Consider the following 22187-nt stretch of genomic DNA (forward strand, 5'->3'; position numbering starts at 1 on the left):
CTCGAAGAGTCTTCATGGCACTCACCAAGTCAACCTCTCCGTCAGCACGCATCTTGTGCTCCTTCTCTAGGCGGTGCTCCAGATTCTCAGACAGAGCGGATAACTTAACATGCTGTTCCGTTACTCTGTAGTATGAGTTCTGCCAATCAGTGGCTCGGCCTTGGAGATCTTTTTTTATCTTCTCGACCCCTGCAAGAACAACAAAAGCAATAATTGAGTATCGTCAAGCGCAATCAGTACTCGAAGACCAGATAGGGAAGACAAGTTACCTTTCAGCTAATCCTTCAAGGCCTTGTTGTGCTTCCGAAGGCGATCCTTCTCCTCCGCGGCCTACTGGACAAGGTTGCAGTACTCGGCGGCTTGGCCATCGTACTTCATGAGTAACAGAGAGGAGTACTCCCACACCTTGGCCAGTTTCCGCTCAAGTGCTTAAGCTTGCATTGCGGTATCTCCATAACCCTGGAGCATCTCCAATTTTTGGTGGGAGCGCTTGATCAAATCTTGCAAAACAGAGCAAGTACTCATGTAAGGAATGAGTATTGATTTCAATGTTGTGGATAAATTAGAAGGAAAGCTTACCACTGCATATTTGCCTACGCGGCGGTACATCTCCATCATTGTAACCTCCATCTCTGTATCGAGGAGCGGGTCGTCGAGTAGCTGAATATCTTCAAGGTCAGCTCCCTCAGCTATCCAAGGCTCCTCTTGCACCCCAGCATTCGTTGTGCTGAGCAGAACCAAAGCCCGGCTGGTCGATAGACCCGCTTCAGAAGGTGGGATGGAGGCCACGACGTGGCTGGTCGACGGACTCGCTTCAGAAGGCGGAACGAAAGCCAGCACTTGAAGGACTCCGGCAGCTTCAGCCTCCACTTCCAGCTCGGGGGCTACAAGGATAGCCACGACGCTAGAAGTAGTCTCCTTCGCCGCTTCGGTATCTATCTCTGGCTCGGGGGCTACCAAAGTAGCCACAACCCCGGAAGTAGTCGCCACAATGGGGTTAATGAGGAGTACCTCTCCACAGCCTGGATGAACGGTGAGGCTGCCGTTGCAACAACCCGTGCTCTGGAGAAGGAGGCGTAGGAACTGGAGGCTGAGGTGAATAATCTCACCTCTGGTCCCTCACGGCGAGAGGACTAAAGGCGGAGAAGGAAGCCTTCAGTGCAGACGTCCACAAGTTTGAGGCGTTGATAAAGATCGGGAAAGCTAAGGTCAACGAAAGGGAAGAGGAGTTGGCGGATCTAGAGAAGGAGCTTGAGGCAAAAGTGTTGGATGCCCGACACACTACGGCTGAAAACGAGGAGCTGTTGAAGAAGCTGGACACACAAGTGATGAGCGTGGGAGATATAGAGAGGATGCATAGGGAGATGCTGTGGATTGAGAATGAGATTGCCAGATCCGAGAACAAGAAGTCATCACTGGAGGATGAGTGCTGGGATCTGGACTCGAAGCTGGTGACCAAGCTTGAGTCCCTCGACGGGCTTGTCGAGCAATGCAACAATGCCCTCAAAGGTACAAGTGTGCCATAAACATCTGCTATAATTTCTTTATTCTTTGAATTTGTTTGGCTATAAAGAAAGTCAATGAACAATGTGATAAGTAATTTATGTGCATTAACACAATCTATTGTTTTCTTAATCAGCTACAGATTTGGTCCTTAACTAATTGAATAATGTGGACTGGCACATGGCCATCAGTATATAAGATAGTTTGGCTGCATATTAAATTTTTGAACTAGGTGTATTCCAACAGTGAATCCTGAGACTTTCAACGATGAAACTTATTGAGTCAGTGAGTATGTGGGGGCAAATGATTTGTTTCAAAGAAATTTGGGAAATATTTTAGCAATTTTTTGATCATTTGAATAGCCAGTTGACATCACATGTTAGAATTAAGTCCTGATGGTGATAGAATAATGTATTAGTAGTGCCTGTGTGCACTTAGTGCCTGTGAGCACTAGTATCCATGGGTGGTTCGTGCCTACGTGTACCTTATCACCAATTACTGCTTTAGATGCCCTTATATACTTAGATGCTCTTTATATGCTTTGCTTAGCTTCTAAGCTACCTACCCATGGTTGGCCTATATGTACCTCAAAGACCCCTTTGTGGGTGTGTGGAATGGAAAGGATCAATTTGGGCTAACATTACGTGTTTCATTTGTTGCCGTTGGGTTAACTAAATATAGAAACAAACAAAGGTTGAGATGTGATCTTTGTAGTGTGGTTTTGTTGCCAGTATTTGCATTACCAGCTACTTTGTTAAGTCTATTTGTATTCTGTTCTCATTTTTACTCTGCTGGGTCACTTTTCAGGTTGGAACCAGTACCTTATAAATTTAAAGGGATCCTCACCTGATGAGATGCTGGGCACTGGTTACAAAACAGTGCTGAAACCTGCACTTAAGGCTCATGCTGAGGAGAAGAAAAGGATCACTGTCTCAAATCTTGCAGAGTTAGTTGATCTCCAGAAGCAGGTGCAAGAAAGTGCCAAAATCCTGGAGGAGGAAAAGTCCCTCTTTACAAATATTGCATTACATTTTGTAGTTCAGATAAATGTGATCTGAAATTATTTTGCCCCTCCTCTTTGAATTGTTATTCTTATTATGAAATTATTTATGCAATAAATTTATGGTTAAATAAACACGAAGAATGGATTTGACTTATGAGAATTCAATTTTGCTGTTATTGTAAATCGGATTTTGGATCTGTCTCAGGGACTATACTGATGTGCTGTGATTAGACTTGAGGGCTGTCTAAATCTATGTCTTTTGTAAAGATTAGTTCTTTTTGTAAGAACAGGGCATGATTTATTTGTTAACACATATGTGTATGTCCTTCCACCTAGCACCTTTATTTGAATTGAATTTGTACTACCAGCAAAACAAAAGGATCTGTCATAGTGTCTGAAAGAACTGCATTACAACTTTTATGTATGCATGGTTAACGAGTATCTAGGAGAGTGGAGACTATCTAATTTACAGAGTAAGAGAAATAAAACGATGAACATGCTGATCAGTCAAGTGTTGGAGCAGTTGTCAAATATTTGAAAATGTTTTTCTTTTTGCTCCTGTATTGTAGCATTTCATCAATTATGTTACTTTGGCTTGTAGCCTTTTCGAGTGTTCTTGAATTCCTTATCACAGTCTCTTTTCATGGTGATCCTAAACAATTATTGATATGGACAAGAGTTTGGCCCTGGCATTTACCATACAGCTCAAGTCGTTCTTGTATTTGCTGTTGTCTAGATGCTTGCTGCTTTGAATTTGTTGGATCATGAAATCTCAAAGGATGACTCAAGATGCAAAGGTGATAGTAGACGAGTGAAAGATGAGTTGGAGAAAGAGTACGGTGCGCTGAGGTCCATTGAAAAGGAGGCAGATGATGTTTTGAAGGTATTTCTCATATTTGTTTTTGTTAATTACTTAAAATGAGTTCCTTTATTAGCTTAACACATTCGCAATCAGATAATTTAAAATAAATTTTATTTGATTTGATAGAATTCGGAGAAGAGGCTCCAAGATGCGTTACGCAAAGAGGAAGAAGAAACTCAGGTAGCTGCTAATGTGCTGCTTCAGCTTCTTGATTCCATTGCCGAGCATAAAGAGCTCATGGAAGCAACTATTGCTCAGAGGAGGAACGACCTGTATGCAGCTGCTGACTTCGGCCCCGTTTGTATCCGCTTATAAGCGTCTTATCGGTGGAAATAAATAAGCGTCTTATCGGTGGAAATAAGCAAAGCGTTTGGCGGGATTCTCGCTTATTTTCACCGATTCTCGCTTATGTGATAAGCCGCTTCAACGATTTGAACTACGAGAAGCGAGAAGCGAGAAAATCTTCGCTTAGATTATAATCCAAGCGTGGCTAGGAAAAGCGCTTTTCCTAGCCACGCTTAGATTATAATCTAAGCGAAGATTTTCTCGCTTCTCGCTTTTCGCTTCTCGTAGTTCAAATCGTTGAAGCGGCTTACCACATGAGCGAGAATCGGTGGAAATAAGCAAAGCGTTTGGCGGGATTCTCGCTTATTTCCACCGATAAGCTGCTTATAAGCGGATACAAACGGGGCCGTATACAAACATGGCCTTCATAGCCTCCTTGGCATCCAAAGACATGGGTCTGTTTATATCCACTTCTTTCTTCCCACTTATCGGTGGAAATAAGCCATAAGCCCACCCAAACGTCTTGCTTATTTCCCGCTTACCATCCAAGCCACTTCTCCCACAATCTAGAATACAACTAGCGCTCCGCTTTTCCTCCACACGGCTTCGAAGGCGCTTCTTGCGCAAGCGAGCCGATTTTCCCCGATACCCCTCACCCCCGTGCCATCTCGATCACATGCCTGCTGCCAGCTCCGTCCGTCGCCAGCCCCGTCCGTCACCAACCCCGTCCGCTGCTCGGCGCCCTCCACCGGCTCTCTTCCCACACCCGTCGCCGGCTCCGTCCGCCGCCAGCCCCGTTCGCTGCCCGCCGCTGGCCCCATCCGCTGCCTGTCGCCGACTCCGTCCTTCTACCACCCGCCGGCCATCTTCCCCAAGAAGACCACCCACGCCGCCGCAGCTCCTGCCGGCCCCCTCCGCGGCCGCCCACTCCGCCGCAGCCCCGGCAGGCCCCCTCTACAGCCGTCCCACGCCGCCACAAGCGCCAGTTCGCGAGGAAGACCTTGCAGCAAGCAGGAAGAAGGTAAACCTGAAAAAAAATAAAGGAAAATAAAAAATAAGTGAATATTATCAATCTAAAATGAACAATATTATCAGCCTAAAATAAATGGATGACATTAGAATTATTATCTTCTCCTTGTATTCACAACAAAAATGAGCTATTATCAGCCTCAGGAGCATTCAGATTATTTTATCAGATTATTTTATCAGTAAAGACAGATAATCGGTACATAATAATTAGGATTACCAAATACCCAACTTATTCAAATAGCAGATTCTCCCAGATAAGCGAGTTTCAAAAAAGCGTATACAAACAGCGCCGTCATGTCCGAGTCCGCGAGTAAGAAAAGAACCCTTCTCTGATTCGGCAGGTGTCCATCCGGTTCCTCTCGATCTTCTTAAGCCAGCCGGCACACTAATTCTAATTCCCGTCGATTCTCTCCGCGAATTCAGGGTTCGCTTACTGCCGGATTGTGCTGCGAGTCCTGATGGCGAGCCGGCGAAGCCCGAGGTGACGAAGGAGGCCAAGATGGACCTGCTCGAAGACGATGACGAGTTCGAGTTCGAGATCGACAGGTATCATCCCGCATCGAATCCACCCCTTCTCCCTCGTCTTGCTGATGTTTGCTGGTAGATTTGGTACATGGTGCTGTTGGTAAGATCTGACTAGGGTTTGTGACATTAGCTCAGCTCGCCAGCTTGGGTTTGTTGTGTTTTGGCTGTAGGGTTGTGAAATTGTTGGGTGTTACTTGTGTTCGGTTGTTATTCGTCCTGTAGATTTTGCAAGTGACTGATCTATTGCTTAGTCAGCCACTGGAGATTGGTTATGTGGGTCCTGTCAAATACTAACATCTGTGGTTAACATGCTTCAGAATTGGGCATTGTGGCCAGGCTTGCTCTTGCCTGTGCATTAGCCCTGCTAATTGGGCTGCAAACCGCATTTTTCTGGTTGTGTCGTGGTTTAGTTCTTGCAAGAATTTGAACATCGTGCTAATTTAAATGTTGACTTCAAAACCGTATGTTTAGAACCATTATAGATTCAGACAATGTGTACTTGTGTTACCTAAAATGTCAGGCTTATACTAACTTCTGATTACAGTGGGACGACAAGGAAGAAGGCAATGAAGTAGTTAAGCAATGGGAGGATGACTGGGATGACTTCTCGCTGCAGTTGAGGAAGGAGCTCGAGAGCAATGCCTCCAGGAACTAGCTAGTGAATGCAGCCTAGTATCCGTTATTGTCAGATAGGAATTGGTGTACGATGACGGTTGTTGGGAAGTTGCACCTGTTGTTCCTTTCTCGTCCTTCTTGGCATGGTCACTCAGATGTCGTCGTCGCATTTGCTGTCAATGGATCTTTTCCCTGTTTTTATCCACTAGTAACTAATTTTAGTACATAAGTTTCCAACTCTTACACACAGAAGGATGTATTAAACTAAGGGTTCTTTTAGCATGGTTTTTATGGGCTTCGGCGCTCCACCTGACAATATTATCATAACACAGCTGGAGTTTTTTCTCTCTCTCCTCTCCCTTTCCCTCATAAAACCACAAGAGCTAGTGGAGCTACAAATTGTGGCTCCGGTTCCTCAAGTGCTCCCGGAGCTGTTTGGAGCTCGGCCAAAAAGACCCTAAGATTCTTCAAACATTGAAATTACCATGGCAGCATGCCAAACGGAGTGGCAAGAGCATCACAAGATGGAGGAGGAGCTCAGGTGCAAGAACATCCTCCAAATTGTACAAAGGGGACTTGAGATCATACGTGTAGCAACTCAAAACACCAGCTGCCGGAAAGTGAATTCTCGTCGTCTCCACACCAGATATGAACTAGTCTTTTTGGCTGCTGATCAGTTGAACTCTACTGCCACCTCTCATTTGACCATGACAAAACGCATGAAGAATAGTTTAGCCTCGCAAGTTGCAACTACGCATATGGTGATGAGCGTGCTAGCTTCGCGCACCCCTTGTGTTTAATAAGATGCTAGATGCCCAAGGTGCACTATTGTCCCTTGGACGAAGACGATCCATCCAAAGGCAGCATCTCAAGTGTAATCTGAGCCGTCGATGGGCGCCGACCGCGCACCCAAAGAAGTCGGGACCGTGACATCGTATCAAAAGGCAGGCAACGAGAGAGACGCGAGTGAGCCGGGGCGGGTCGGCCGTCTCTTCCGTTGGGTTCCACGGCTAACGGAGGGGAGGTGGCGTGCGCGTGGCGGTGGACACTACTCTGCTCGCCGAGCGGTGCGAACAAGGGGGGCCCACTGCAGCGAGTGGAAACTGGTACCTGACGCCGCCTCACGAGGCCACCCCTCCTCCCTCCTTCTTCTTCCTCCTCCCTCCTCCCCGCTTCAAAAAAAATAAAAATAAAAAAAGGGGGTCGAAATCCACAGACGCTTCCTCCCCGCAGCGTTGCCCTCGCGATGGACTGATTGAGCCACGGACCCGAGCGATCGCGCCCCCAATCTCGATCCCCCACCAGACCTTCCCCCTACGCCATGGCGATCCGCCCGGGCTGAGGCCTGATTCGCCGCCCCTGGCCAGTTCTTCGTCGGGCGCTTCAATTCGCCGGCGACGAGCATCCGATAGGTACGCCCGCCCATTCCATTGTTTTCCTGCTGGGCGAAATCGAACACTCAAAGCTCTAATTTCCGCTGTTTGTATTCGGATTTGACCATGCGTTTTACCTAGTAACTTCTTCTTCTTCTCTCTCTCTCTCTCTCTCTCTCTCTCTCTCGCGAAAGTTATCGGGTGTTCTACACCCATGTCCTATACAGGGTCCGCCCCCGATTCCCATGCGCCCCTTGTTGATTTTCTCTGATTTCTGAGAATTTCCTTGCTGAACTGAAAGTGATCCATCCGTCCACAGGGTTCTCTGAAGGAAGATTGGGGCGGAATTCCGGTGGGGTTTCTATGACGCCCGCTCCCGCTCCAGCCATGGACCATGCTGAGGACGAGGGCGGTGGTGGTGCCAGGAACCAAAGCAGCATGGTGGTGGTGAAAACAGAGGCCGTCTGCACGAATGGTGGTGGCCCTCTGGTGGCGTCTCCTGACCTTGTGATTGAAGACGAGGGAGATGAAACCACCGAATGCTCGAGCTCGTTTGGGGACACTTGCTCAGGATCCGAAGGCGAGGCGGATGGGGGTGAACCGGAGGTGAATTCTGGCATTTCAGCTCGTGCCAATGGTGGTAGGCCCTCAAAGCCGCCTAGGTGAGTCTTTTCATCAGTTGGTCTTATGCTCTGAATGTTACTGATCTGATGATTGTGCCGTCCTGGTTCATGATAGAGTGAGCAGGTGTAAAGATTATGCTAGGTGGTTAGGCACTGATGAGTTTCAGTGTTTGATTTTCCCACTCCTGCGCTCCTGGTGATAAAACGGAAGGTTGTAGTAGGGTTTCGACTGGTATGCTATGTTGTAATTATTGCACCTTCCTGTCTGCGGAAGCGACAAGAAAAAGTTGGATCGGTGTACCTAAAATGGAAAGAAATGATTCAGTAACGTAATGCAGCGGTGTCTTGTATGCTTAGTAATTAGTACCTTGCCATCAATATTTTCCGTTTTCGGTGTGCATCCCATTTGTCGTTTGTATATGAAATGTTATAACTTAGAAAGTGATGATAGCACCTGATAGATTAAGACTCCAGTATAATTTCTGCCCAATTCTTCTAAGAATAATAGAAGCAGGTGTGTCAATGCTAACAGATAGAAAGACTGTATTCTGTCCTAACAAATGCTATTCCACTTATGTTAAGTATGCCTGCCACAATCAGAGAAAGCAAATACCGGCTATTCCTATGGTCTTCTAGTTGTCAGCATAGCTGTTTAAAAAGATAATTAAGCAAATGGTTGCATCTTCAAAAGCATTGTACATCTGCAGTGTTCTTTATACCACCAGGACTTTGATTCCAACAACCAGGTCGGTTAATTCCATGATAATCAGCACGGGTTCAACCATGTGTCTGTAAATCCAGTTGTGGATCAATCACCAAAGATTGACACATATAGCACCAATATCCTTCTAGTTAAAGTCCTTGGGTTAGTGTTGACATTCTTTTTCTTTCTTTATTTTTTGTGGAAAAGGTCACCTAGATGTTTTACTAAATAGTACCACCTCTGTCCATAAATACATGAAGTATACGCTAAGCATGACAATCCGAATTCACAAAAGAAGTTCCTACCCTGGGATTCAAATCCACAAGTAGATATCACGTACTGATCGGCACTATCATTGATAATGTTTATCTTTAATGCTGCAGACCATTATAGATTCCATTTTGTGCATGTCAGGGAACATCCTATATCGTGCTTCATGCTTATTTCCTTTCTTGGAGGATATGCTTCTGATTTTTGCATGCTTATTTTTTATATTCATGTTTTAAAACTATAATTTGTAGTCATGTACAACGAAACTGATAATTGAACTACTCTTATGAGTGCTTCAAAGTGTTAGCTTACCTATCATTTTATGGGTATAGCTAGAATATAATTGGAGTAAGAAGCTACTTGTAATATTCTTATAATATTTCATTATAATGTAAAGTTTTGTTATTCTGATACGACTTTTTTTTGGCAAATTTTGTAATATTTGATTACCCTTCAGAAGGAAAAAGGTGACAGCTGAGTGGAGGAATTCTGTTCGTCCAATTATGTGGAGATGCCAGTGGTTAGAGTTGCGTATGAAGGAGCTGTCATGTCAAGTATCAAAGTATGACAGGGAGCTTGCTCTAATCAAGAAAGAAAAAGAACAACAAGTACTAAGCAAAGCAAATGGTTCCATGTCAGAATCGGTGCAGATTCACAAAGGCCATGGGAACAGTATCATGAAGAGGAGAAAGAGGAAGATACATGAAGAAAATGTGGATGCATCCTTGTACATCAACAAGCACCAGATATTGTCATACTATCATGGTCCGACATCCAATTATGCCTACCTTTTTGTAGGGATAGGACATCAATTTATTCATGGCCATGTTGAATTTGCCCAGGTTTAGTTGTTAATAATAAGAATCTTTCAATATTTCGCAGACAAACAAAATAAAGGAGCAGAAACTGATGCTGTCTTAATTGATGACGAATGTGGCAGTACAGGTATGAATGTGCCCATCTGGTCAAACTTTTCAGTGAAGTTAAAATGGAAAGCATGGTATTTACAAAGTTACATTAGACCAAGCTAGCTCTAGACCTGGCTGTGAGAAAAAGTTTGCTCTGGTTAGGAATATGTTTGTGTTTTAGTAAAGGCATATCGTTGTGTTTTAACCAAAGGCCAACGATTTATTAGTCACTGAGTTGGCGAGTCATTAATCATATGCACGTTATCAAAGCAAAAAGAAATCCAAGATGCCTAATGTAACCTTGTTGCCAACAGGGTTCTTAGTTTTTACTCCATCCCATATTTTACTTTCTGTTTTGGACATTACCAGTATCCAGCACGCACCTTTGATTTTACTTAATATGTCAGTAAAAGTATGAAACAAATATAATTGCTTGAGAGCACTTAACATGGCAAATCTACTAATTTTATTTTATATGACAAATATTAATGCTTATGTGTACTTTAGTGGTCAAGTTTTAAAAGTTCTATTTCACGCATTCTGAAACAAAATCTTTTTCGTTAGAAGTGACCTAGCTCATGTGTTGATAGCTACCTGCCATTTTTTCTTAATAGCTTTCCTTATTGTTTGTGAAGTATCCAAGCATTCCCTCCATCCCAGTACATAGGGACCAAAAAAAGTGTGAAAGCACTTTGAAATATGAATGTAACAGTATAATTATACACATTAGACAGCTGTATAATTATATACATTAGACATACTTATAATTTGACTAAGCTTAAGTCAAAATTTACAAAGTTTGAACTTTTCAGAAACATGCATACCCTATATAATTTGACAGAGGGAGTAGTTTATGTAGTCATATATATTAAAATGTGCCCAACACCTTTCTGATATTCTATGGTTTTATTGGATTTTTTTGTAGCATTTCTATTTTTGGATAGATCAATGAAGGACACACACATCCACTTGGGATTTAGTTTGATGGACCATGCAGAAAATGCAATTCATCTATATTCTCTTCCTAAGTAATTGGCATGCTAGTGTTAACAATGTATTGTGTTTGGTTCATTCTTAATGCAGTTGATGGCAGTATCAGAGGTGGACTTGACACTGTTACATTGCTCGATTCTGAGAATTATGATATGATTTTTGAGCAGCTCACTTTAAAGGACACTCTTATGACAATTGATGGGCTCCAGTCTAGAGTTCATCTGCTGCAAGATCGTCTCAGCAATGCTCATTCTGGAGGAGAAAATTTGGCACTTTCTGAGGACGGTACTCATGTCATGGTGACTCGGAAGAGGCAGCATACTCAAAAGCGCTCATTCTCTTATACGAAGTGTCGATATACTAAACCACAGAAAAGGAAGAATCTAAACATTTTGCTGAAGGATGAGGATGGATCAGATCTTGCAGGGAGACCTGCTTTGCCTGACAGGGAAACTAGTGTGCGTATAAAATATGAAAATAGGAATGCTGAAGAAAGAAGTGGAGAGTGCAATTACTCGATGGAGAAAGCTGTCACAGTGGACCTACTCTTGGGTACTGACAATTCCATACCAAATGATCATATTGGGGATTTATGCAAAGAAGTAAGTCTTGGTCCTTTTGCTTATTCCTATTCCTCATTTAATTATTTAGTGCTTGTTTGGATTTGGGTTAATCCTCTCAGAGTTGCTGCTTTCAAATTGGAACTTAAATCATCTTATATGCACAGAGTAGGCTCGAGATATATAAAGTCCCCATTTACTGGTTAGAAAAAAAAATCAACCCTTATCCTGCATCTGTAAATATTGTAGGGATTGCGGCTTTACTTATCGACTTTTAAATAGAAAAGTGTACTATCCAAGTAAACAGATGCTATTTTCCCATAAAACCTGAAATTTGTAGTTATTATATCTTGGACATGAGGTATTGGACGAGTCAGATGTTCTGCATATTCCTGTACGTTAGTGCCAATGGTAGTCTAAAATTTAGGATATCTGTAAATCAGATCCATCCAGAATTCAGTATCTACTGTGTCAGCATCGATAGAAGATATCTCTAGTGAAATTTGCGGGTTTGGAACATGTGACGTTTTAATTTTGTTTTCCAAACACACAATGCTATTAATTTAGTATGACCGTTTTGAAGTCTTAGATGTGGAGCTGTGGCTATGCCATATTGACTATTTCATCATCTAAAACTATTTCACTGATTTGGAACCATTTCCAGAAAAATGTTAAAATGTGTTAGCTTCTTGGGCATTCAGTTGATCCTACTACTGTTTCTTTTTCACAGAACACTGACGATATCCTCATAGACAATCAAGTAGCCAATGAAGAGTGTCAGCAGTTGGATAAGGCCAAGCATCTGCCTTCCGGAACTTCTTCCAAAGGCCAGAACATTTCTGGTCCAGCAGAAATGGAGGACATTTCTGCTCCAGCGGAAGTGAAGAACACTTGTGCTCCAGTGGAAACAGATAGCACTTCAGCTCCAGCTGTGGAGCCTGTCTCCCCTCAGATCAAGCAAGAGCTGAAACCTAAGAAGAGGAGGAAGAAATGCTCTTTCTTTACCAAGAAGCAGAAGAAAGATGCCTCCAAAACACCTGCTGCAAAGGAGAAAACTGAGGGCACGCCCTCAGCTGCAAAGAACAAAACTGGGAGCACACCCTCGGCTGCAGCAGCGGTGAAAACTGAGAGCACACCCTCTGCTGGAACAGGGTTGGGAACTATGACCTTTCGCTCAGCTGGGAAGATGCGAAAAGCTGGAAATGAACCTGCAGACATGAAGAAGCGTGAATCTGGGAGCGAATCGGCAGCACCAAAGAAGCACAAAACTGGGAGGCCATCCTCAGCAGCAAAGAAGCAGAAAACTGAAAACCCATCCTCAGCTACAAAGAATCAGGAGACTGAAAACAAGCCCTCCACAATAAAGGAGGCTGAGAGCGCCCCCTTGAATATGAAGATTGAGAAGGCTGTGCTGGTGGCTGTAAATAGCAGGAGGAGCCAAAGGGTCCGGAAGCCCAAAGTTTTTGATGAATGAAGCAGAGAAACTTCTCTGATGTGTATGTATCCTGTCTGGCCGCCAAAGTAGGTGGCCATATTAAAACATATAGGAAGAAGTGATGCATCGCCATGTAATTTAGTGTACATATCAGCTTGTGTCTAGGTACAAAAAAAAGAAGGGTTCTCACCCAAATGGTTGGTTGGTTGGTTGGTTGGTTGTTCTTAACCCTTATCTTCTGGGGGACAAAACTAACAATGTCATGTTGTGTTACCTCTATATCGGAAATGGAAAAAAAGGAGAAAAATATGCCATGTAATTGCAACTTGGCCTGCCGATCTCTGTGCCTTCACTGCATGATTTCTCCAGGCCCTGATCTTGTCAATACTGTTTATTTTGATGTGGTTGGAGTTTGCAGCTAAGGAGCCCGTGTGATTACCAGTCTTGAAAGCAAAGATTGGCAGCGAGTGGTGGCTCGTGAGGAACACTAAAAATTGATGCACTCCATCAAGGAACAAAGGACTGTGATGCACCTAACCACGTCCTTGGCCATGTGAACTCTGAGCGGCGCACCATTGCTCTTGCTCCTTTCGGGATGCTGCAATTGCAGCGGTGCAGGACGCCATGAATATTAGTCCAGCTACCTTCACCAGTGCTGGCTGGCCGTTGCAGGCTGCTACCACACAATGAGAAAGGATGGAGGACCCCAGGAGCTGGTTCACGCCAGGCAGCCATGGCCCACCTATGATGCAGCGAGCTGCCTGCCATTTGATGATGGATGAAGCTATACTCTATTACTCTTGTTGTTAATCCATCATTAGCAAATGGTTAATGTAGCACTACATTATTAAATCATGGACTAATTAGACTTAATAGATTCATCTCGCGAATTAGACTCTATCTATGCAATTAGTTTTGTAATTAGCCTATATTTAATACTCATAATTAGCATCCAAACATTCGATATGACAGGTGCTAAACTTTAGCAGGAGTATCAAAACGGAGCCTAATATGGGAGTGTGCATGGTCCACACTGCCCATACATGTGAAGATGCGACAAAACTGACAGGCAATCTCTTTACCACATTTCGTGTAATTCACTCCAGTTTATGGGACCCCATAGTACTATTTAGGCCTCGTTTGGATACCAGGGGTTAAACTTTAGCCCTGTCACATTGGATGTTCGGATGCTTAATTAGGAGGACTAAACATGAGCTAATTACAAAACTAATAGCAGAACTCCTAGGCTAAATCGCGAGATGAATCTATTAAGCCTAATTAATCCATCATTAGCGAATGGTTACTGTAGCACCACATTGTCAAATCATGGACTAATTAAGTTTAATAGATTCGTCTCGCGATTTAGCCTAGGGGTTGTGCAATTAGTTTTGTTATTAGCCTATATTTAATACTCCTAATTAGTGTTCAAACATCCGATGTGACAGGGACTATCCCTGTCTCCCAAACACCCCCTAGAATGATGGCACCGAAGACAGAAGCATTTGTACATAAAAGGTTACCTGAGAAATTGGAGTGTTCAGGATACTAAACACACGCTGACGCAGTTGCCTCTCCAATGGCACGCATAGAACGAGTGCACATTTCTTACCAAGAAAAAATGGTTTAAAAAGTTGAAGCGAGCAATTAGGCCCGCTTTAGCAAGAGAGAAGAAAAGAAGAACGTGTACAATGATGTGAATCAACGATCGGGGTAAACATAGACACGGTTCTCCTCACTAGTCATCTACGTTTTGTTGAAAACAGTGGCTAATATCAAGCCTCGGCAAGCAAATAATATTGATGGAGATAGTGCAGTGAATTGCTACCACAATTATTCCTTTTTGTGCTATTGATGTACATAATTCAACACATCCTATTTAGTGGCGTGATATCTTAGATTATTGCCAAGTTGTGAATAACAAAATTCCCACGGCAAGTCATAAGTTTGTCACCTAAAGCGTCGATTCTTGAGATTCCTACCATACAAACTGTGACCTTGTTTACTTCACCCCTAACTCCCAACTTTGGCACTATGCAAAAAGAAGATTCCCCATCCCATCAAACTTGCGGTACATGCATGGAGTACTAAATGTAGATGAAATTAAAAACTAATTGCACAGTTTTTTTTCACTTTGCGAGACGAATCTTTTGAGCCTAATTAGTCAATGTTTGGACAATAATTCACAAATACAAACGAAACGCTACAGTGTGCTACATTGCCAGCACAGTAATTTGGCACCTCCCAATTGCCAACTAAACAAGGCCGCGTGTCGAATGGATGAAACCCAAGTGGAGAACTGAACGGATGGAGGATTTCTTTCCGGAATGAATTCTGTTGCCTATCTCTATCACGGGGTATTAATCTCCGTACTACTAGTCCCTCCCTTCGCCGCGGTCCCGCAGAGCGGACAGGGAGACTGGTCAGTGGTCAGTTCGTTTGGGTATCTTGCTCGCCCTGGCCCCGCCCGGGTGGTTGGGAGAAGCGCAGCTTGAGCTGACGGATGGGCATTGATTTGGATAGACCAGGCGGTACCCGTACACATTAATAATGCATTCACGGAATAATTAAAAATGAACGGAAAAGGCTGTTCAAGTGCTACTAGCAGTGCCATTTTCGATTATTTCTGAGAACTGCAATCACCATTTTCTTTTTTGGTTTAGCGGGTAATGTGATGTGATAGAGAGATAATGCCTACAGGCCTGAGAATGGTCCAACTCCAAACCAATCCAACCACACTGACACTGGAACCAACACGTTAGGTGCCCATGCTCTGAATTTCTTGGAAGAGACTGCCCCCTGATGACGACTGGATCGGTCACGCGCGGCTGTTGAGCCTAGACGTCGACGGCGACGAGTGCGGTTGCAGATGCAGCACAAGGATTTTGTACGCACCCGGCAGACGCATCAGCAATTCAGCATCACTAGCTCTATAGCTTCCCACGCCGCCGTTGCTTCCCACAGCAAGAGTCCAATATAACTGGCGCCCCTCCCTCCTCTCCCCATTGTTTCCATCCACCATCTCCTCTGTCTGCGCCACCGGCAGCCGGGCAGTCCAACACCAACGCCTCCTCCTCCCCCTCCCCTTGTTTCCACCTCCACTACAAGAGCGGAGAGGAGAGCTGTGAGGAGCCTGAGCAAGCGGCGGCGTCGGCAAGATGGTGCATCCGATCGCGGAGGCCGACGAGCGGAGCCCCTTCGGCCGGCTGACCCCGGACGAGTTCTACGCGCGCCACGGGGTGACCCACACCACCTCCTCCTTCGTCAACCCGCGGGGCCTCCGCATCTTCACCCAGCGCTGGACGCCCGCCACCACCCCCGTCCTCGGCGCCGTCGCCGTCGTGCACGGCTTCACCGGCGAGTCCAGCTGGATGGTCCAGCTCACGGCCGTCCACCTCGCCGCGTCCGGGTTCGCCGTCGCCGCCCTCGACCACCAGGGCCACGGCTTCTCCGAGGGCCTCCAGGGCCACATCCCCGACATCGGCCCCGTCCTCGACGACTGCGACGCCGCCTTCGCGGCGTTCCGCGCCGACCACCCGCCCCCGCTCCCCTGCTTCCTCTACGGGGAGTCCCTGGGGGGCGCCATCGCGCTGCTCCTCCACCTCCGCCGCAAGGACCTGTGGCGCGACGGGGCGGTGCTTAACGGCGCCATGTGCGGGGTCAGCCCGCGGTTCAAGCCGCCGTGGCCGCTCGAGCACCTGCTCGCCGCGGCCGCCGCCGTCATCCCGACGTGGCGGGTGGCGTACACGCGTGGGAACATCCCCGAGCGGTCGTTCAAGGTGGAGTGGAAGCGGGCGCTCGCGCTCGCCTCGCCGCGCCGGACCACGGCGCCGCCCAGGGCCGCCACGGCGCTCGAGCTCCTCCGCGTCTGCCGCGAGCTGCAGGGACGGTTCGAGGAGGTGGAGCTGCCTCTCCTCGTCGTGCACGGCGGCGATGACACCGTCTGCGACCCGGCATGCGTCGAGGAGCTCTTCAGGCGCGCAGGGAGCAAGGACAAGACGCTCCGCGTGTACCCTGGGATGTGGCACCAGATCATCGGCGAGCCCGAGGAGAACGTCGAGAAGGTGTTCGACGAAATCATCGCATGGCTCAAGGCACGCTCCAGCGCCAGCGTTAGCGCTGGCTCCGCCACCGCCGACGCGCAAGAGCAGCAGTAGTTTGGGCACGCGTCCTGCGTGGGCGCCATGGCCGCGAACTGCGTGCGTGGTCCGTTCCATGGCGGATTCTAGATTCCTGCTACCATCGAGTACGGGTCCAGCAATAAACTTGTTGTGATCACTGAATTTGTTTGGTTCGATGCTAGGAGTTCTCATCTAATGGTCCCGGTCTACCATCTGCACCTGCTTGAGCAGCCGTCGCTACCCATGATGAAGAATCTGGCAGCTTTGTTTCTTGAATTTAATGAATGAGCAACATTTTCTGTCATGTTCGTCCTCCCATCTTGGATCGAGTATTGACTCCCAACAGTTGTACGGTTGGAGTGGTTGTTCGGTTGCGAGGGTAAAGTAAATCAATGCGCTTCCTTTGTTGCAAGTGGTAGCTGGTCGCTTATCAGCAGCAGTTGCATGCTCGCATAATGCAGATGCACACTTAGAACGTGTTTAGATACTAGGTGCTATACTTTAGCAGTGTCACATCAAATATTCGGATACTAATTAGAACAATTAAACAGGATCTAATTATAAAACTAATTGTATAAAACTAATTGTAGAACCCTGTGCTAATTCGCGAGACGAATCTATTAAACCTAATTAATCCATCATTAGCAAATGGTTACTTTAGCGCAACATTGTCAAATCATGGACTAATTAGAACTTAATAGATTCGTCTTGCGAATTAGACTCCATATATGCAATTAGTTTTGTAATTAACCTATATTTAATACTCCTAATTAACATCTAAACATCCGATGTGACAGATACTAAACTTTAGCCGTAAGTATCCAAACATGGTCTTCGAGTGCTTTGTACTTTGTAATCTCCTCCCTCCAATCACAAATACAAGTGGATTTAGATTTATCCTAAGTACATCACCAGTAGTTGAAAATAAAAATACTCGCGCATCATAGGTTAATGATACTAAAATTCATCATTAAAAGTAATTTCACACTGTATAACATTTTCTACTTAAAAATAATGTCTTTTACGTAGCTCGACATCCGTTATCTTATTCTAATAGGGATATATGTTCATGCTTGGATGTTTTTTCCCCTATCTCATCTCCTATCATCTCCCATATACTTCCTCCGTCTCAAATTACTATTCATTTTGTTTTTTCTAGATTCATTATTTTTTTCCTCCATCTCATATTCATTTTGTTTTTTTCTAGATTCATTATTTTTCTAGATTCATTATTTTTGCTATGCCCCAAATATATGCTATGTCTAGATACGTAGCAAAAACCATATACCTAAAAAGGTCAAAATAAATAGTAATTTGGAATGGAGGGAGTAGATAGTACAACCCTCAAATACGTATAATAGTACAACCCTCAAATACGTATAAATTAAAATCTTGTGAAAAACTCTAAACAAACCCAGTTAAGCCAAGTTATTGGTGGTCTTGCGAGAGTAAACCGGATTGCTATATAAAAATCACCACAATACCTAAAAATCACCAAAAACTTGCTCCATCGTATTTGCTATACCTACAAAATTTAGTCTATGATTTCTCTCTCCTACGTGTAATATACCAATCCAACTCTTCATTGTTATCTCTCTCCTCTCTCCCGTGAAGGCGAACCACTCCTGGATGGAGCTTTCCGCGCCGCTTCCGTCCCCTCCACCCCTGCACCGCCGGCGTCGTCCTCACCTCGGGCCACCGCTGCCACCATGGAAATCCGCCTCGACCTCGATTCAAGCATCCCGTGCCACCGTCCCCATGCCGAGGGAGTGGAGCCGAGGGCAGGGAGGGGAGCAGCAGCACGCGCGCCGGTGAAGCTGCGCCGGGTTGGCTCGGGAGAGTAGCGGCACGGGGGCGAGGGAGAAGAAGAGTTGAGGGGATAAGATGTGTCACCTTGCGGGTTGGTCCTTGAAAAAGAATTCTATTCGCAAACTGATTTTAGGTATCCAAATTTAACAACTCCCGTGGAGATGCGCCAAGCCTAATAGGCCAAAACAAACGAAGGCTAGACCGGGCCAAAATATAATTTTGCCGCGGGCGGCCCGACACAGGCTGAGCCCGACCCGAGCATATGGAACGGAGCGATCGATGCGGCCGCGCAAAGCACTATTGTTTGGTTGAGAGTTTATCTAGTTGAGACACTCTGGACTCTGCACTTTTATTTTTGCCCAGGTTCTGAACCACATGGCTGCTAGCATCTAAACGATAACGGCTTCTCGTTTCTACTAATAATTGCTCCTCCGTCCATTCTGGAAGGTTCTTGTTTCGACCGATCTCCCAGCGCTCTTTTCATTCTTTGTTTGTGCATTTTATTGATCATACTTTAAAGTTCTAGTTAACTACGGTGGTGATGGATCAATTTTCTGTGGTGTGTATGGCGCTTACAACAAATCCGATAAGATAAGATTTAATAATGAAATCTGGGAACACTAATTAAAAACAAACGGCCTCGGCGGCCTGCGTTTTGAGACTAGAGATAAGAATGGATATCCAAAATCTTAGTACCTGATGGGTTTTATCAGATAAGGAGGCGGGTATAGAAAGATATCCTCCTCCGATGGTGTACGGGAAAAAACATGTATGAGTGCGAGTATGGGTGCGTATTACCCACATACCCGTACCCTGTACTATGCGATGAACTCATAAACATTTATATTTTTGGTGAGGTATCACTTATATTTAGGGCGGTAGAGCTTTGCCTTTGCGTCACAGTGTTTTGATACGGTTTGGTACCGTTGCGAACTGTAGCGTGAAGCTGGTACACAGATCGAGGCAAAAAAATGAACTGGAAAGAGGGAAAACCGGTGAAAATAAAAAAAGTGGCTTCCTAGCTTCGGCTCCAGCACGCACCACGATGCGCTACAGTGCCGAAGCCGTAGCACCCTTAAGACCTACTAAAGGGGCTCTTAGTAATGAACTAATAATTTCTTGATTCATTAGACTACATTGGTTAAAGATTGTCACTCATCTTACTTTTATTTACTAGTATTTGTTGATATGTGTATTTTATCATGTGTTGCATTCATGATCCTATCAGGCTATAGCGGGTATGCAGTCGATATAGGTTACCCATTAGGCGGGTACGGATATTGTAGCGGGTAGAGATATAGTTAGCGAGTGTGGGTATAGGGTAGCAATACCCAGCGGTTATTTATCCGTTGCCATCTCTATTCGAGATTCTCATCGAAGATGCATCATTGTATTTTTCTTCCTTTTTATTGAAATATGTGCTACGACAGGATGACAAAGGACGACAGATTCATTTTCTTGTCAAATTCTTGTTTGTGATGATTCTTGACGAATTTAAAAAATATTATCTAAATTAAAACTCTGTTAGATTCTTATTTGCGTCACAAAAGATGTCTAGATTGATGCATTGATGGGCTTGTTATTAAATGTGGTTGTTGTGTACTAGGTCCCACTGAGCGGTTTCAGTCTAAAGAGTTTTTCACACTATTAGACACATGTCGTGCACTGCGCTAGAGCGCATGTGGTGTCATCACTAGAAAAATCGCACTCATTCTCTATTGAAATAATATGATTCTAACAAATCTGTCTAACAAAAACCACACTCATTTTAGTGCATGGAGCCCACGGATAAGCACTTCTAACAAACATTCTTGGAGGTCGAACCACATGTAATATGGGAATCGTTGGCGCAAATTCGGGACCAACACACAAAAACACTAGAGCATGCGGGTCACGAACGGACCGAACGACAGTGTAGCTGCGTAGACCGATTAGACCGATTGAGTAAACCGATTGGACCGGTTCCTAGGGTTTAACCTGAGTCGATCGTTTGAGAGTATAACTACCACGCTTACATGATGGAGGACGGCTAGATTTACGAGCAAACCAGCAAAGTGATAACCAGCGCACTTACATGGCGAAGAGCGATTAGTTTACGAGCGAACTAGCAAAGGTTGTCGAAGCTCTCGCCCAGGAGGGACCCCTTCAGGGTGTGGACGTCGCCGGTGTGCCCTAGGTCGATTAAGAAGCCTAGGACACCATCTCTGGTTGTGGAGATCAGTAGACAAACAACATAGGGGTTGAAAGAGATTTAGGGTTTAGGAGATAAAAGGTAAATGCATAGTTGTTTGATTCGATTCGGTTGTTCTCAATCGGCCGTGGTCCTTTATATTTATAGGGTAGGGAGGTCTTACCCCAGTAGAAGTTGAAGGTTATACAAATCCCGTGTCAAAATACAACTCCTAATAGGCTGGTCAAACCGGTCAGACTGCCCATCCCAACCGGTCAGACCGGTCAACATAGGGCTGAATCTTGCTAGAGCCATAACTCTCTCATATGCAATTCGATCGTCTCGAAGAGATCTATGAAATGGTGAAGCCCAATCAGAGATTTGACAATGTTTGTAAAATTGGTCTGAATGGTTTGCCCAGATTCAGACAGTAAACTCCTATGATGCCAATTTTGGTTGTCAACACATGCCCTCCTGTTTCTCGGTAAAGTTTGTGTACCAAGAAACATTTATCAAAACCAAAAGTGCACAGGAAGAATGTAGAGCACAAGTGCATCAACCATGTTCCACTTTTAAGGAGGATAGTGTCTATCGGCCATATTACTTGATTCTGCCCAATATGAAGAATTCAGCTTGTTGCTGCTTTTTATACATCTTGTGTGAGTGAGATAAGCCTGAATACACATTGCCTCGGCCGTGATTCTTGAAATACTAATTCAACAACTCATTCTCACACTTGTAAGCTATTGTGGATGCATAATGCGACCAAATTGCTATAATGTCAATTGGTCTTTGCAATACCTCTCAAATTGAGAATGAAGAAAGATAGAACGATTCAATATTGTATCCACAAGTTATTTTGACCATAAATAAAGTAAGGTGAGTAATCAACCCGAAAGGTGAATATGAAGTAGTTACCTTGGAATTGATGATGGACAGATTACTCTTGAACTCCTCTTATTCGTTTTTGCCTTATCTTCAAATGCATCTTGTATTATGCAAATATCCAACAACAAGTTCTCTCCAACTACTAACCTCAGCTTCATCAAGTTTTAAAACTTCAATAGCCCAAGCAGCAGCCATACTGGTCACACTGTGCCTCAATGGCGGTCAGACCGGTTGGTTCGGGATGTGCCCCCCAAGTCCTTGAGGCATCAATAAGGTCATAAGTAATCTTTCATCGGGAAGCTATCACTTAGGACGATGACCAAAAATATTCATCGGCCGTATATGTTGCCAAGGACAACAATAAAATATCATCCATAATGAATCCATCCATAAGAGTATGCACAACCGAAATAAAAGTGTAAAGAGATGTATAAATTTAGGAATTAAAACCATCTCTAGGAACTAAATATTTCGGCTTTTAAAATTAATGGCACCATCAATTGCAATTAACCAAT

At 44.7% G+C, this 22187-nt stretch overlaps 2 protein-coding genes, 1 long non-coding RNA gene and 1 pseudogene across 3 annotated transcripts; all 4 read left to right on the plus strand.

Moving 5' to 3' along the window:
- Window positions 1–778: 778 nt before the first annotated feature.
- Window positions 779–3794, plus strand: LOC117856239 (kinetochore protein NDC80 homolog; annotated as a pseudogene).
- A 1237-nt stretch (window positions 3795–5031) lies between these two features.
- LOC117858557 (uncharacterized) lies at window positions 5032–6065 on the plus strand. Its single transcript, XR_004640991.2, has 2 exons — window positions 5032–5228; window positions 5752–6065. It is a non-coding gene; the product is annotated as an uncharacterized lncRNA (long non-coding RNA).
- Window positions 6066–6945: 880 nt separating this feature from the next.
- On the plus strand, window positions 6946–13006 carry LOC117857297 (uncharacterized). The gene is made up of 6 exons (XM_034739892.2): window positions 6946–7234; window positions 7515–7857; window positions 9249–9556; window positions 9674–9736; window positions 10783–11294; window positions 11983–13006. Exons 2-6 carry the CDS (start codon window positions 7559–7561, stop codon window positions 12724–12726), a joined length of 1926 nt encoding a protein of 641 aa, XP_034595783.1. The 5' UTR covers window positions 6946–7234; window positions 7515–7558; the 3' UTR covers window positions 12727–13006.
- Window positions 13007–15476: 2470 nt separating this feature from the next.
- LOC117854709 (caffeoylshikimate esterase) lies at window positions 15477–17109 on the plus strand. Its single transcript, XM_034736933.1, has one exon. It carries the CDS (start codon window positions 15843–15845, stop codon window positions 16839–16841), a length of 999 nt encoding a protein of 332 aa, XP_034592824.1. The 5' UTR covers window positions 15477–15842; the 3' UTR covers window positions 16842–17109.
- The last annotated feature ends 5078 nt before the right edge of the window (window positions 17110–22187 follow it).

This window comes from Setaria viridis, chromosome 5 (genome assembly GCF_005286985.2).
Source record: "Setaria viridis chromosome 5, Setaria_viridis_v4.0, whole genome shotgun sequence".
In the NCBI taxonomy this organism is placed as follows: Eukaryota; Viridiplantae; Streptophyta; class Magnoliopsida; order Poales; family Poaceae; genus Setaria; species Setaria viridis.

What these genes read in the sequence shown, in the direction of transcription:
- LOC117854709 (XM_034736933.1), top strand. Translation starts at nt 15,843, where the DNA reads ATGGTGCATCCGATCGCGGAGGCCGACGAGCGGAGCCCCTTCGGCCGG.
- LOC117857297 (XM_034739892.2), top strand. Translation starts at nt 7,559, where the DNA reads ATGACGCCCGCTCCCGCTCCAGCCATGGACCATGCTGAGGACGAGGGC. An exon ending in AGGCCCTCAAAGCCGCCTAG is followed by an intron (nt 7,858 to 9,248) that starts GTGAGTCTTTTC and finishes ATTACCCTTCAG; the next exon opens with AAGGAAAAAGGTGACAGCTG. An exon ending in TGACGAATGTGGCAGTACAG is followed by an intron (nt 9,737 to 10,782) that starts GTATGAATGTGC and finishes TTCTTAATGCAG; the next exon opens with TTGATGGCAGTATCAGAGGT.